Source organism: Salmo salar, chromosome 21 (genome assembly GCF_965601325.2).
Source record: "Salmo salar chromosome 21, fSalSal1, whole genome shotgun sequence".
In the NCBI taxonomy this organism is placed as follows: domain Eukaryota; kingdom Metazoa; phylum Chordata; class Actinopteri; order Salmoniformes; family Salmonidae; genus Salmo; species Salmo salar.
The window spans coordinates 20675232-20691787 of record NC_138311.1 but is presented as its reverse complement, the minus strand read 5'-3'; the positions used below and the strand labels follow the sequence as shown (position 1 = coordinate 20691787).

General features: G+C 44.5%; 1 protein-coding gene across 3 annotated transcripts in view; it reads right to left on the bottom strand.

The window, feature by feature from the left end:
* Window positions 1-5743: 5743 nt before the first annotated feature.
* frmpd4 (FERM and PDZ domain containing 4) overlaps window positions 5744-16556 on the bottom strand; it is a 52128-nt gene continuing 41315 nt past the window's right edge. For 2 of the 3 annotated variants that reach the window (XM_014164378.3, XM_014164379.3), the window contains exons 6-17: window positions 15046-15150; window positions 14425-14532; window positions 13640-13771; window positions 13005-13124; window positions 12624-12760; window positions 11902-12028; window positions 11627-11716; window positions 11310-11492; window positions 10975-11104; window positions 9810-10853; window positions 8153-9421; window positions 5744-7680 (exon numbers count right to left, since the gene is read on the bottom strand). In XM_014164378.3, coding sequence (XP_014019853.3) covers window positions 6293-7680; window positions 8153-9421; window positions 9810-10853; window positions 10975-11104; window positions 11310-11492; window positions 11627-11716; window positions 11902-12028; window positions 12624-12760; window positions 13005-13124; window positions 13640-13771; window positions 14425-14532; window positions 15046-15150 — 4833 coding nt within the window. In that variant the 3' untranslated portion in view covers window positions 5744-6292. Of the gene's footprint in view, window positions 7686-8152; window positions 9422-9809; window positions 10854-10974; window positions 11105-11309; window positions 11493-11626; window positions 11717-11901; window positions 12029-12623; window positions 12761-13004; window positions 13125-13639; window positions 13772-14424; window positions 14533-15045; window positions 15151-16556 lie in introns of all 3 variants that reach the window. The other variant, XM_045704628.2, reaches the window with a different exon arrangement.

The window sequence follows — 16556 nt, the reverse complement described above, 5'->3', positions numbered from 1 at the left end:
ATGTTTTGCTTTCGTTGTAAAGCCTTTTTGAAATCGGACAGTGTGGTTAGATTAACGAGAGTCTTGTCTTTAAAATGGTCTAAAATAGTCATATGTTTGAGAAATTGAAGTAATAGCATTTCTAAGGTATTTGAATAACGCGCCACAGGATTCCACTGGCTGTTACGTAGGTGGGACGATTTCGTCCCACTGGCCCTAGAGAAGTTAAAAAGATAAGAGAGGCCAGTAGGTACACGCCAACTATGACAGACAAAATGAGCATTTTCTTTCTCCAGAAAATCACATTGTAGGATTTTTAATTAATTAATTTGCAAATTATGGTGGAAAATAAGTATTTGGTCACCTACAAACAAGCAAGATTTCTGGCTCTCACAGACCTGTAACTTCTTCTTTAACCTCTATGGGCTAGGTGGGACGCAAGCGTCCCACCTACTCAACAGCCAGTTGAATCCTGTGGCGCGTTATTCAAATACCTTAGATATGATATTACTTACATTTTTCAAAAATATGACTATTTTACACCATTTTAAAGATAAGACTCTCGTTAATCTAACCACACTGTCCGATTTCAAAAAGGCTTTACAACGAAAGCAAAACATTAGATTATGTCAGCAGAGTACCCAGCCAGAACTAATCAGACACCCATTTTTCAAGATAGCATATAATGTCACATAAATCCAAACACAGCTAAATGTAGCACTAACCTTTGATGATCTTCATCAGATGACAACCCTAGGACATTATGTTATAAAATACATGCATGTTTTGTTCAATCAAGTTCATATTTATATCAAAAACCAGCTTTTTACATTAGCATGTGACTAGCATGTGACTAGCATTCCCACCGAACACTGCCGGTGAATTTACTAAATTACTCACGATAAACGTTCACAAAAAGCATAACAATTATTTTAAGAATTATAGATACAGAACTCCTCTATGCACTCGATATGTCCGATGTTAAAATAGCTTTTTTTTGCAATTTTTCTCATAAAAAAGCGATAATATTCCGACCGGGAATCTGCGTTTAGATGAACAGACAAAGGAAAAGAAAGCATTCGGTCGAAGCGGGCACGCGCCTAAGCCCATAGTACTCTGAGTGGCCACTTGCCAAAAGCGATAAAGTGTTTCAGCCAGAGCCTGCCTCGATATCGTTCAACTTTTTCCCGGGCTCTGAGACCCTATGGAAGACGTAGGAAGTGTCACGTTATTGCACAGATCCTGAGTCTTCAATAAAAAGAGCCAAGATGAAACACTACTTCTCAGACAGGCCACTTCCTGCTTGAAATCTTCTCAGGTTTTGGCCTGCCATAGGAGTTCTGTTATACTCACAGACACCATTCAAACAGTTTTAGAAACTTTAGGGTGTTTTCTATCCAGAGCCAATAATTATATGCATATTCTAGTTACTGGGCAGGAGTAGTAACCAGATTAAATCGGGTACGTTTTTTATCCAGCCGTGTCAATACTGCCCCCTAGCCCTAACAGGTTAAGAGGCTCCTCTGTCCTCCACTCGTTACCTGTATTAATGGCACCTGTTTGAACTTGTTATCAGTATAAAAGACACCTGTCCACAACCTCAAACAGTCACACTCCAAACTCCACTATGGCCAAGACCAAAGAGCTGTCAAAGGACACCAGAAACAAAATTGTAGACCTGCACCAGGCTGGGAAGACTGCATCTGCAATAGGTAAGCAGCTTGGTTTGAAGAAATCAACTGTGGGAGCAATTATTAGGAAATGGAAGACATACAAGACCACTGATAATCTCCCTCGATCTGGGGCTCCACGCAAGATCTCACCCCGTGGGGTCAAAATGATCACAAGAACGGTGAGCAAAAATCCCAGAACCACACGGGGGGGACCTAGTGAATGACCTGCAGAGAGCTGGGACCAAAGTAACAAAGCCTACCATCAGTAACACACTACGTCGCCAGGGACTCAAATCCTGCAGTGCCAGACGTGTCCCCCTGCTTAAGCCAGTACATGTCCAGGCCCGTCTGAAGTTTGCTAGAGACCATTTGGATGATCCAGAAGAGGATTGGGAGAATGTCATATGGTCAGGTGAAACCAAAATATAACTTTTTGGTAAAAACTCAACACGTCGTGTTTGGAGGACAAAGAATGCTGAGTTGCATCCAAAGAACACCATACCTACTGTGAAGCATGGGGGTGGAAACATGCTTTGGGGCTGTTTTTCTGCAAAGGGACCAGGACGACTGATCCGTGTAAAGCAAAGAATGAATGGGGCCATGTATCGTGAGATTTTGAGTGAAAACCTCCTTCCATCAGCAAGGGCATTGAAGATGAAACGTGGCTGGGTCTTTCAGCATGACAATAATCCCAAACACACCACTCGGGCAACGAAGGAGTGGCTTCGTAAGAAGCATTTCAAGGTCCTGGAGTGGCCTAGCCAGTCTCCAGATCTCAACCCCATAGAAAATCTTTGGAGGGAGTTGAAAGTCCGTGTTGCCCAGCGACAGCCCCAAAACATCACTGCTCTAGAGGAGATCTGCATGGAGGAATGGGCCAAAATACCAGCAACAGTGTGTGAAAACCTTGTGAAGACTTAGAGCAAACGTTTGACCTGTGTCATTGCCAACAAAGGGTATTTAACAAAGTATTGAGGTAAACTTTTGTTATTGACCAAATACTTATTGTCCCACCATAATTTGCAAATAAATTCATTAAAAATCCTACAATGTGATTTTCTGGATTTTTTTCCCTCATTTTATCTGTCATAGTTGAAGTGTACATATGATGAAAATTACCGGCCTCTCTCATATTTTTAAGTGGGAGAACTTGCACAATTGGTGGCTGACTAAATACTTTTTTGCCCCACTGTATTTCCGACATTTTCAGACTATTAAACAACTATTGATTTAGAACCACGGAGAGTTACCGCAAGTCGCAAAGAAAACAGGCACTGCCTCCACTATTCCAGCACCATTTCAAATTCAACATTTCAACATCATCTAATAATACAGTAACAACTAAAAGGTACCAACAACTATTTAGTCCAGTCAATGTAAGCTAAATATTTGGCTGTCCATGATACTGATTTCTGTGTGTGTGCGTGCATGCGTGCAAGTACAAAAAACATGTTGACTCACCCTACTTGTAGAGAAACGCCAATGCCATCCTCCTCTTTCATGTTGCCTAAACACCTCCCTCTGCAACTGGATCCTGGACTTCCTGACAGGCCGCCCCCAGGTAGTAAGGGTAGGTAACAACACATCCGCCACACTGATCCTCAACACAGGGTTCCCTCAGGGGTGCGTGCTCAGTTCCCTCCTGTACTCCCTGTTCACTCATGACTGCACGGCCAGGCACGACTCCAACACCATCATTAAGTTTGCCGATGACACAACAGTGGTAGGCCTGATCACCGACAACGACGAGACAGCCTATAGGGAGGAGGTCAGAAACCTGGCCGTGTGGTGCCAGGGCAACAACCTTTCCCTCAACGTGATCAAGACAAAGGAGATGATTGTGGACTACAGGAAAAAGAGGACCAAGCACGCCCCTATTCTCATCGACAGGGCTGCAGTGGAGCAGGTTGAGAGCTTCAAGTTCCTTGGTGTACACATCACCAACGAACTAACATGGTCCAAACGCACCAAGACAGTCATGAAGAGGGCACAACAAAACCTATTCCCCCTCAGGAGACTGAAAAGATTTGGCATGGGTTCTCAGATCCTCAAAAGGTTCTACAGCTGCACCATCGAGAGCATCCTGATGGGTTGCATCACTGCCTGGTATGGCAGCTACCTGGTATGGCAACTGCTCAGCCTCCGACCGCAAGGCAAGGCCCAGGACATCACTTGGGCCAAGCTTCCTGCCAGGACCTCTATACCAGGCGGTATCAGAGGAAGGCCCTAAAAATTGTCAAAGACTCCAGCCACCCTAGTCATAGACTGTTCTCTCTGCTACCGCACGGCAAGCGGAACCGGAGCGCCAAGTCTAGGTCTAAGAGGCTTCTAAACAGCTTCTACCCCCAAGACATAAGACTCCTGATCACCTAATCAAATGGCTACCCAGACTACCCAGACTATTTGCAGACTATGGCTACCCCCCCGCCACTCTTTTACACCGCTGCTACGCTCTGTTGTTATCATCTATGCATAATCACTTTAATAACTCTACCTACATGTACATATTACCTCAACTAACCTGTACCCCCGCACATTGCCTCTCTACCGGTACCCCCCTGTATATAGTCTCACAATAGTTTTTTACTGCTGCTCTTTAGTTACTTGTTACTTTTATTTCTTATCAATATATTTTTAACTGCATTGTTGGTTAGGGGCTCGTAAGTAAGCGTTTCACTGTAAGGTCTACACCTGTTGTATTCGGAGCATTTGACTAATAAAATTTGATTTGATTTAAATGATCTATGACTGTCGTTCAGTACACACTTTTTGGCTACCTGGCTAACAGTAAAATGTTTGCTCGCTAGCCTAATTTCCTTTCATGGGCAATGATGATTTGATTTGATTTAAATGATCTATGACTCTGTCGTTCAGTACACACTTTTAGGCTACCTGGCTAACAGTAAAATGTTTGCTCACTAGCCTAATTTCCTTTCATGGGCAACGAAAAGCCAGGCCAGTTAATTGACATTAGCCTACTACATCTAGCTATATGTTGAACTTCCATCCTCTCAGGCCAGGAGCACTATGTCTGTATTTATGGTTGGTATAGAATCGCTGTTATAATCATTGACCAGTATGGAGAATTATGTAAAACCACAAGTCCAAATCCCTATTTCTATCCATGGCTAATTTAGGAAATTGCTAGCTAGCCACTGGAGGACAACACAACAACGAGATGCATTTTTTTTTCTGTCAATGACGTTTGGCTTCTGATGTGATAGGTCTGTAGCCATATCCAATCTGGCTTCCTTTGACACTTTTTTTGGGTGCGCCAGGACCCTTCACATTTGAGCTCACTCAGTATGGCTATTCTTTTTTATTATTATTATCAAGGGAGGCCAAATGCTCGCTGGCTGCCCTTGCGTTCAATGCTACGGCGGCAACAAGATCACACTCTTTTTGATCAGACAGCATCAGATAGATGGGCAACACCTACTGAGATAGAGTGGCGCTGTTTCCTTCGCTCGGATGCTTTCTCCGGTGAGATACATTCAGCCTCTTGCGAATTGAAGGACATTTATGAAAACACAGAGACATGAAAGAACAATTATTTAGCATATTTTTTTGTATCACATTTTTTGGGGGAAGCCTGGCTTACTTTTGCGTACATAAATAAATACCACTTCTTTTCTGTAAATAAAAGTGAAACCTCAGTTCAGAGAAACAAAGGGACAGTTGGGACATTAGCTAGTAGCTGTGACGATAACCTGTACAGCCTGTGCCTTCAAGCAAGGTTACTCTGCAGATTATGCATTATGCAGACATACTCTCCGGCTTTCAAACTTAGACAGTCCATCATCATTAATGCAAAATGCATGATCATCACCCTGGACTGAGTAAATGGTAAAACAGTAAATAATCAAACATTATTTAATACAACCAAACATAGTCCAGGAGAGTTTTTGGAATAAATTATGCAATTTTTGTGACAAATAGGTTTTAGAGAAAGCAGGAGAAAGCCCCGCTCACTGTAAGCAGAAAATTACTTGGCTTTAGAGAACAATAATGTTTTTTTAATTGATAATTGAAATGGACCTTTACTTTGTATAACAATCGTTATGAGAGCAATAAAGGAGACAATAATCAACTTCAGGTTGCAACATTTTTTACTTTTAATATGTCATGGTAGTGCTGGCAAAAATAAGAGGAAAGTACTCAGTGAACATGTGCAAAGATTCATAAACTATGTTGGATTCAGCAAATGAAAAATACTGACGTCAGGGACTGTATCATATAATATAATTTCTTGTCTTGCGCAGTGATTTGTCTAGAGTTCTTTGTCACATAATATGTATCATGTGTAACATAATTAATGTTAATTCATACAAATAAAAGGCGGACCTATTGGTGGTTCATCTACACATTACACCCCAAAAGGTGATTATCAATTTGTAAAAGTGTACTTATCAAGTAATATCAGGTTATATACCCTTAGGTTCATATTGTTATTCTCAGAGGCCTGAATATAACCACTTTTAAAAGTGTCATCATGATTAATAGAATTTATTTGACTTTACATATCAAACAAAATATACACAAGGCAAGGTTTTGTCACAGCAGTTCACATTGGTTTGGGTCGAATAAACCCATGTCTCTTATGTATGGCTTTGAAATCGCTAATCATAACCGTGTTATGTTTACTTGTAGAGTGTTGTGAGTGAGTGACTCAGTCTGTTGACGATAGCACACATGGTGGTGGAGTGACGTGTCAATGCATTCACACTTTGGTCATCGGGGGAACTATCCAAAGCCGTTTCAGCAGCCTGGAGCAGACACACATAGTTCATGACGACCTCGTCCACCTTGGCTACCACCTCGCGCTGCCGGCTCTCAGGGCTCAAGCCCTCCACCAGTGACATGCAGGCCTGTGTTAAGCAACAGACCGTGTGGAAACTGTGAGTCAGGGTGAGTAGGGTCTCCTGGGGGCTGCCTTGCACCAGGGCCATGTGATTGCAGGCGCTGCCCAGCTCTAGGGCCTCCATGGAGAGCAGCTGACTGAACCTCCACAGGTCGGACTCACTGACCTCTGACCTCTGGCCACCTCCCTGGCATACACCGGAGCGCACCAGGCCCATCATATCCAGGGCATCTCTCTGTGCATCTGAGAACCCCTGGGGGAGGGTGTAGGTCTTTCCCTTCAGTAAGTTCACACGGCTCAGCTTTGCTTCCAGGCTCATGCCGCTCACAGTCACACCACTGGCCATGTTGAGCTGTTCAGCCACAGCGGAGGGTTCAGATCCAGAGGCGTACAAAGAGACTGTGTTCTCTGCGTCAACACTGGGGCTGGTAGGGAGTGACTGTGCCTTCTGACCCCCAGAGAATGGCTGGGAGGTGGGGATTTCTCCTGCTCCACCTCCGACTTCATCGTCATCATCATCATCATCAGTGTTGGTCTTCCTCTTGGGGAAGCAGTGTGTGAAGGGCCCATGACACCTCATCCAGGTGCTGCTGTCCAGTCTGGGTGGTGGCACGGCTTGGAGCTGCTTGGCATCCAATGATGCTGGCAGCATGATAGAGGAACCTCTGAAGAGCCTCCTGCCAGAGGACTGAGAGCTAACTGATCTAACGGACCATACTGATCCCTGGGACAAGCTCTTGGAAAGTGTCTTGGAAAAAGCAAATCTCCTCTGTGGCTTGGAGGGATCGTCGGGTGACTGGACAGTCTGGGCACTCCTCCCACTCAGCGTGGCTTTGGTTTTCTCCAACAGCGCTTCGAGGCTCCTAGAGCCCGGCGTGATGCTGCTGCAGCTCCTTCTCAGCATCCGACCCCTTTGCTGCGGTGGCTTCCTGAGGCTGCCTGTAATAGGGTCACATGGGTATAAGCTTGAAGGGAAAGCCTGGGCGCGGCATGGGATGGGCTCAGTGCAGGGGCACCCCTGCTGCTTTGTGGCACTGGGCACATTGGACTCTGTGCTGCTGCTACTGGTTAATGATGGTGGTGAGGTGGTGGTGGCGGTGGCGTTGACCTCGTTGGAGAGAGCAGAGGAGGAGTCTTCCCCTGCAGCCGTCTCGAGCTGGGTGCAAGCTACACTAGGGGGAGGAGAAAATCAAATAGAATCGTTAAGCATCTCCCTGACAACATGGTGCGTTGCTTTGATCTCTAACCCTTTCCTGTTTTCATTAGAGGACTTTTTAGTAAAATGTTGCTCTAATTGTCCTTTCATAACAGAGAGTGGGGTAAAATAGAATAAAGGTGCATTTCAGCACTTTTATCAGATCTCCGTGCAGCAAGTGTTACATGATGAACCAGTACACAGCAGTATTTCTTATACCAATCACATCCTCTACACATGTATGCACTGTTGCATGTCCTTAGCTAGTGACATGCTTGTTATTGTCTTTCTGTCTGAATGGATAATGCTACTCTGACATCATGATGCATATCCTAATCCCCAGCTAGTGAATAATTTATCAACAGCCTCAATGTGCTCCTGGAATCGTGTTTACCATTTAAGCGTACAGACGTCAAAGGAAAAGACCGCTCTATTTAGTTGTACCTGTGGTTTCTTTTATCTTGGGCATCCGGTGGCAGCCATCTCCTCGTATGGTACCGAATCCAGGCTCGGCACTGGTGGCTGCGTGGATTTTCCTCAGCAGGGTGGGATCTATGGTCTGATGTCTAGCCTTGCCCTGCTGTGTCCCCTGGCCTTGGGTGCCATAGGCCTTCTCCTCCCCACTAATATAGCCCAGCCCCTTGAGGGAAGACTCTGAGAGCAGATGCATGTTTTCTCCAGTGCAGAGGGGAGAGTCCATGGGAGTGACACAGCTACTGCTTCCTGAACTGCAGCCAGCATCTATGGAGGAGCACTGGGAGCTCTGGAGGGAGTGGATGCCCTCGCTGCCCTGTAACAATGACATGCGCTTACTCAGGTGATACTCGTGTAACCGTGTAACATCCTGCTCGGCTGAGGGGACCCTCGTCTGCTGCTGCTGTGGGTCGCTGCTGGGTAAATTGGCTTCCTCACTACTGTGGGGGACTTTGGCGGGGGAGCGGGAATGAGAGTCTAACCGCAGGCTTCTCTCATTTGAGTCCTGCTTATCTCCCTTAATTGTTCCCCTATCAGAGTGCGAGGCTTGTGAATCACTCACACAGTCTGGGGAAAGATTGTCTGCCATTTTGTTTTCAGGAGGCTGGTGATATCTTGGGGGCTTCTCTCGATACGGATAGGGTGTTCGCCCCAATTCGAATTGGTTCATGTATGGAGGTTCCCTTAGAATAGCATTATATTTGGGTGGGTCTGAATTATATTTGGGTGGATCCCCTCTATTTGAGTTCTGGATGTTGCTGTGTCGTTTTTCTGTTGAGTCATCGTTATCTCCCTGAATCCTGCCCTCAGTGTCACTCGGCTTCCCTGGCTGCTTTCTCATCACAGAGCCCATGTGCAGTTTGTTGAAATAGTCGGTGAGGGACTTGGTCTCCATGGTCTCTGGCTCCATCTCTCCCCCATCTGAGTGGAGGATCTGGGTGGAGGACACAGCTGAGGACTTGGCCCCCTCCTCCTCCTCCTCCCCCCCCTCCCAGGTCTCCTGAGGGTTCTGCTTTATGGCCAGGGCGACCTTTCCTTCACAAGGTGTTATGGGAAACTCTGTTTTCTCCTCAGTCAGAGTGTGGTAGCCCTCAGCAGTGGCCACATAGAGTCTCAGATGGGTTTCAGAGAGTTTCTGGGCAGCGACCAGCTCTGAACTCTCCGTCATCTCTGAGGAGTTAGTTTCGTTGCCAGAGTCCGATGAGGACTCGGGGCTAAAGGCCCTTGATATTTCTACACCTGTGTGCCACAGAGAGACAGACATTTTGTTAACACATTTTACCTGAGGCATCTTAGAGATATTATAAAAAAGCACACAATTCATTGGTACAAAGAGTATGAAAGCTGTGAGTTGAAACGCATTTGTGCGACTGATCATAAATGATTAAAAAAAAGAAATGATCCACAAAACAACAAAACAACCAAAAAAGGACTGGAACCAAAAATGAGTGAAATACAGGAAATGTTTTATGTTCAAAACGAATGAAACAATGTGCACACTAAATGGAAACATTGAACAAAATGTTTTTTTTATTGAAAAATCAACAACAACAAATCTAAAAGTTAATGGCTGGAACATCCGCATGGTGTTAATGAATAAACGTTACAATAGTGTAAGAAGAAGAACCTGTGCTATTTTCTGACTGTGGGTGTGGGCTCTGCTCCTCAGAAGCCGCAAGGGCCTCCAGTGCCTGTAAGGTGGACACCACAGCATCGTCCAGGGCCCCCTCCACCTCTGGGCCCTCCTCCCCCTGTGTGGGGACTGAGTCTATGAGGGATACAGGGATATCGTCACGGGTCCCCTGGCCCTTTCTGACATGCCCCTGGGCCCCTCCGTGCTGCTCATCCTCATCAGAGCTGTCCCTAAAGCCTGGGGGTGGGGCTGCGATGGCCAAGTTGAGGGAGTGAAGCAATACATCCTCGTTATCCTCCTCATCTTTACCCTCTGGCGGCGGGGGCAGGGAGGTCAGGTCGATGATGTCATCGCTGGACCCTGAGAGCGAGAGGAACGTGGCCTTGTCCAGATCCCCCATCAGCCCCATGTCCTCCTCGCAGCTGATGTCATCCTCGTCCTCGTCGGCGTCCGTGGTGTCGGCGTAGCAGATGTCGTGCAGCAGCGGCTCCTCAATGCACTCGGTGTTGCCGAAGATTTTGGCGCCGTACGGATAGCCCTCCCCGTCCATCCCCATGGGATCCTTGCTCTTGTAGTCCTCCTCTAGTCGCTCATACATGGGGCTGTTGTCATGTAGAACCTCTGGGACTTCGTCCATCAGCCTCTGGTAGCCAAGGTTCTGGGGGTTCACACTGTCTAACGGTGGATCCCCAAAGATGAAGGAGACCTTGGCACTGCGGGGGGAGTCCTGGGCTTTGGGTCTGGGGGCACAGAGGTAGGGCTGGGGGTGTGTTGGGCCTCTGGTCCCCCCTCTGGTATCTACCCTCTCTGCCATGTGCATGTTGTTCTGGGGCGGCTGCTGGATCTCAGTGATATAGACGGGGGACATGTCACTCTCACTCCTCCCATGGTCCATGCAGTCTGAGTCTCTGTTAGAGGAGGGCTCCCTGGACGTACATCGCTGGTTGTTGTGGTGCTGGTGCTCCTCACACCCTCTAAAGGAGGTGCTGTACGCCCACTCTATAGCCTGATAGTTCTGCTTTACTCTGCAGTCATGGCCTGAGAAGGAACCAAACAGCGGTTGATAATCACGTTTCTATAATAGCAGTGATGCTAATGTATCAACTTACAGTATTGTTGGCTTTTGAAAACAACTGAACTGTTTAGAGTCTAGACTCACCGGTGTCTGCGTTCCCTGTTTTTGCCATGTTGAAGATGGAACGGCGAGAGTCCACTAGTAGTCTGTAGTATCCAGCAGTCAAACAGGCCAGATTCATCGCATCAGTGGACTCCATTAGCAGAGTGATGGGCTGGAGAACAGGGAGATAAGAGGACGACAACGAACACATTAACAAATTAACACAATGTTCTCATTGAGCATTCATTTCCTTGTATAATGTTATTGCTGAAAAAGCTATTATATAGCTTATTAAATCAGGTTAGATGTCAACTCATTGCATTGATCGTCATGATCATATCACATTCAGTCCCTTTTGAAGATATGTTTGATTTCACCTTCACATCCAGAACATGTAGCTCTACCCTGACGTTCTTCTCATCCTCTGTGTACATCTCGATGCGGTTGACGTGGCTGAAGTCCGCCAGCAGCGCAACCAGGTTAGTCTTGGTGTTGATCACATGACTGATGCCATACCTTGGACCAACTAGAAGGGTTACCTCTGTGTGCTTCTCTCCTTGCTGTGAGCATTGAGCAGAGGGGAAACAATTGAAACACAATACACATGAACTCGTTAATGAGATATGATATTCTGATATTTTGTGTCTTGTTATTCAAATAGTTTGCGCTCAGAAAAAAAGAGGTAGTTATTTACCAGCAGTATAGATTTAAAAACCCGTCCTCCGTACAGTCTCAGGTCACTGAGATACTTCAGATAGTGGACCTTGGCCTGTAATGCTGACAGCTGAAAGAGAACATGAGCAATTTAGGCTATTGACAATATGATTGTGCACAGGGGATTTCTTTTACAATGAAACTGGCGCTGTGATTAGTCACATTGACGCGTTACATTATCTGACAGCGGGGAAATTTACGAGAGCACGACAATTTATGATACAAGAGAGATAGAGGGAGGGGGAATAAAGGTACCTTTTTTCCAGGAGGTACCAGATTCTGGTTGGTTTTGAGAATGTGTGTTAGGGCTTTCTTGATGTTCTTCTCTTTCATGCTGGACAGTACTGCAGGAGGGAGAAACAGTGCCAAACCCCACTCCTTCCTGTAGAGCAAGAAACACTGGTAACATAAGTTTTATGTACAACATAATTGAACAGCAGAATACATTCCTTCAGCGAACATCAATCCCTTTATAAAGAGAGGATTCGTTGATTAACCAACAGGTGATCGATTATAATCAACATCCATATGAATTACCTGTGGTATTTACGACATAACAATCAGGGGGAAAATTGTTACTGTATCTGACATGGATATCATTAGTTAATCTGACGTGGATGCGATTTATTCTTTTCAGATTATTCTCAAGTAAATGAGTAAGTGTTGAGAGTCTGATGGTGTAAGGGCGTAAAAAGCCCTCATAACAATGTGCTGCCAGATTGAACATGTGAGAAGATGCAGGGACATGTGTGAACTTTAGGGGACCAGACTAGACATTGGACCTGGTCCATACTGACTTGGTGGTGGTGCAGCAGTGTTATATTATATGCCATTTAGCAGACGCTTTTATTCAAAGCAACTTGCACGCATACATGTTATGTAGCCTATTGGTGGTCCGGGGAATCGATCCTACTATTCTAGCGTTGCAAGCGCCATGCTCTACTTACTGAGCTACAGAGAAAACACAAGCCACTCACTCAATGTATTTGAGCGAGACTTTCTGTGACTGCTTGGTGTTGATGGTGAGGATGTACATCTGCAGGGCAGCCAGACGCAGGGCCGTGTCGTATTTCAGCTCTGACCCAAATCGCTCCAGCACCACGTCATTACAGCTCTGAATGAAGAGAGGAGGAAAGGAGAGAAGGTTAAACTGGTTGGACTATTGTTGCTGACCATAATGCAGTTAGTGTGTTGGGCTCCAAGTCAACACTAGGTAATTTACATTTTTCTGAGCTAATGTTTCTATATGAAATCTTACCAAATGCTTATCAATGAATATCATACAAAAATGTTGATTACACAATCAACATAATAACTTGTTAATCAGGCAGTGTTGTCTTCCATGTGCTGTGAATCACCTGAACATAGAGGTATTCAAATGCGACTGCATCTCTCCTGAGCAGGTCAACGGGGTCCTTTGGGACAAAGCTGATGCGGAAGAAGCATTTCATCTTGTGTGCCCCTGGTCTCTGTGTCACCTAGGACAACAGGCGAGGCCACGGAATTAACATTTAGTGATGAAATGTCACGAATAATGAATAATGAATTAAAAATCACTGCAAAAGAAAATAAATACAAAAATCACAAACGTACAAAATAGTCTTAAAATATATATCCTAATTTGTATGCATACAGAAACAACATCAATGTTACAAAAATGTATAAACCATAATGATAATAATAAAATACATAAAACAACAATGGGCAACAGGTGTAAAACAATATTTCAGCCCCATTATGATCATTTCTATCTACAGTCCGTCTTATGGAGGGTCTGCAATTGTGCTCTACGTTACCCTACACTCATTCTGTTCACATAAAATAATTTAATCACATGCCCACCACCACCCAATTCCCACTTGCTATGAACGAACGTGGGTTATATTTGATTGCACTGTAACTGTAACTGAATGAGGGCCTAATATTGTCTATCTGTCGTCTACCCGGGTGTGAGGCTGCTCACCCCACTGTAGTTAACCCCACAACGCCTCACCTGAGTTAACATCTCCTGCTCGTGGAGGATCATGAGTTTGCTGGCCGAGCCCTCGTTTCTGTGCTCCAGCATCAGCGAGAAGTGTTCAATACTCTTAACGGAGAGCTTCTCTTGCAGGGTCAAGATGACATCCTTTCACACAGACAGAAGAGACATTCATTATTAATATGGCATGTGCCAGGAACGTGCACAGCAGGGCTGCAGCGTAGGGGACCACCGTGTGAGGGACTGAGGTGTGAAGAGAGGAGAAAAGCTGTGTAAAGCACTCATTTGCATTACAGATACTGTAGGTGTAGCTAAAAATGTATAAATTCTTAAGCAAACAATTTGATTATGGAATACTGCATATCCTAGAAAGATGATGGAAAATAAATGTTTTTTCTCTCAATAAAACCTATTCAAAATGGAGGATTTTTCACATTCATAATCACAAATAGACAGTGCGTAACGTGACGATAAATGTCAGCTGCATTACGTACAATGACACAGATTAAACAGCACACTTTGGAGATGTTTTGTGTAGAAATACCATGAGAAAAAAGTGCTGGCCTACTTCTTCGTGCATAACACTTAAATGAAGTTACAGCTCACTTGCCTTTGTAGGAGTGCTGTGTGTAATGCACGTGCTGAATCATAAGTAAAGATAATACGGTATGCTACAGTGATCAAAGAAATTAACTATTCTGTAAGTGGCCTATGAATGATGTAAGGTTCAATTGAAAAATCATTTTTTATCAATGTCCCCATTAAGATGTCTTAGTGAAGGGCAGGGTGTACTGCTGTACCTTAATGGATGTGTTACTGTCAAACTTGAAGGATTTGGTCTGTCCGTTCTCCAGGTACACCTTCAGAACATTTGGCATGAAGAGTAGAGAGTTGTCCTTCACAGATTCCTGTAAATGAGAAGAAAATGGTGATAATTACAGCCTTTTAATTGATCAGTAGGCTACGCTACACTGTTAAATGGTCACAGTAAGTGTTTAGAGGGGTACATAGTGGCAGGTAGCCTAGCGGTTAGCGGGTTGGGCCAGCAACTGAATGGTTGATGGTTCAAATACCCAAGCTGATAAAGGTGAAAAATCTGTCAATGTGCCTTTGAGCAAGGTACTTAGCCCCAATTTTCTCCAGGGGTGTTGCACTATTATGTCTGACCCTGTAAAACAACACATTTCACCGCACCTAAACATATATTTTTTTAATATAATGACAACAATGTGTAATGGCAAGTAAAGGCAATGGAAAGAAGAACACGACAATACAGCTTAACAGTCCAACATATTTTGCAATATTAGAAGATTCAAGGTCAATATCATAGGTGCATACTTTTACCTTTTGGAAAACATTGGTATACAATAATATGAGGCAGAGTGTGATGTAGGGTTGTAGAACACTACGGTTGTACTTACTGGGACCTGTCCATTAATGATGACCTCCTCTGCAAAGCGGACTTTCACTGGATTAGACTTTAACTTGGCCTTCTTGGCTGCACTGATGAACGCAGATTTGGGAGACTGGCGGGGGGGTGAATAAAAAACACAGTTGGCAACAGGTCCACCCCTTCAGATAAGCCACAACCAATCAGCCATTCCCCCGTGGCGGGAGAAGAATGTTCCATTTACACTCTCATCCTCATCCCACTACCGTTAACACTAGTGTTTTCATTCAATTCCCCATATTGTAATACATGAATATGATTAGAGATGCTATAAGGGCTTGTAGTGGAAGGACACCCCCACTGGTGTCTGTGTCATTGAGTCACAGCACAGCTATGTCTGATAAGTGAGAACAATTAAAGGTTGAATTAGAAGAGCCGGTTCTGCATGCATCTTATGGGATTCTGGAGCTCTCTCTATCTGTTTTTTCTGCAAACCGAAGACATTTTCAAGATGAGCTTCTTCTCAAGTTGAGGCCCTTTCCAGTAGAATAACACATCAGGCTATTTCCCTTGAGACAGTCTTCATACAGGAAAATATAATTAGAAGAAATAAATGCTCAAATTATATCATTTTCAGAGCTGTGTGTGAAAATATGAAATGTAACATGTTTTACAAGTTCTGTGCGGTCTTTCTGGATGTAATTGCAACTTTTGTCATATATACAGTGGGGCAAAAAAGTATTTAGTCAGTCACCAATTGTGCAAGTTCTCCCACTTAAAAAGATGAGAGAGGCCTGTAATTTATCATAGGTACACTTCAACTATGACAGACAAAATGAGGGAAAGAAATCCAGAAAATCACATTGTAGGATTTTTTATGAATTTATTTGCAAATTATGGTGGAAAATAAGTATTTGGTCAATAACAAAAGTTTATCTCAATACTTTGTTATATACCCTTTGTTGGCAATGACACAGGTCAAACGTTTTCTGTAAGTCTTCACAAGGTTTTCACACACTGTTGCTGGTATTTTGGCCCATTCCTCCATGCAGATCTCCTCTAGAGCAGTGATGTTTTGGGGCTGTCGCTGGGCAACACGGACTTTCAACTCCCTCCAAAGATTTTCTATGGGGTTGAGATCTGGAGACTGGCTAGGCCACTCCAGGACCTCGAAATGCTTCTTACAAAGCCACTCCTCCGTTGCCCGGGCGGTGTGTCTGGGATCATTGTCATGCTGAAAGACCCAGCCACGTTTCATCTTCAATGCCCTTGCTGATGGAAGGAGGTTTTCACTCAAAATGTCACGATATATGGCCCCATTCATTCTTTCCTTTACACGGATCAGTCGTCCTGGTCCCTTTGCAGAAAAACAGCCCCAAAGCATGATGTTTCCACCTCCATGCTTCACAGTAGGTATGGTGTTCTTTGGATGCAACTCAGCAGTCTTTGTCCTCCAAACACGACGAGTTGAGTTTTTACCAAAAAGTTCTATTTTGGTTTCACCTGACCATATGACATTCTCCCAATCCTCTTCTGGATCAT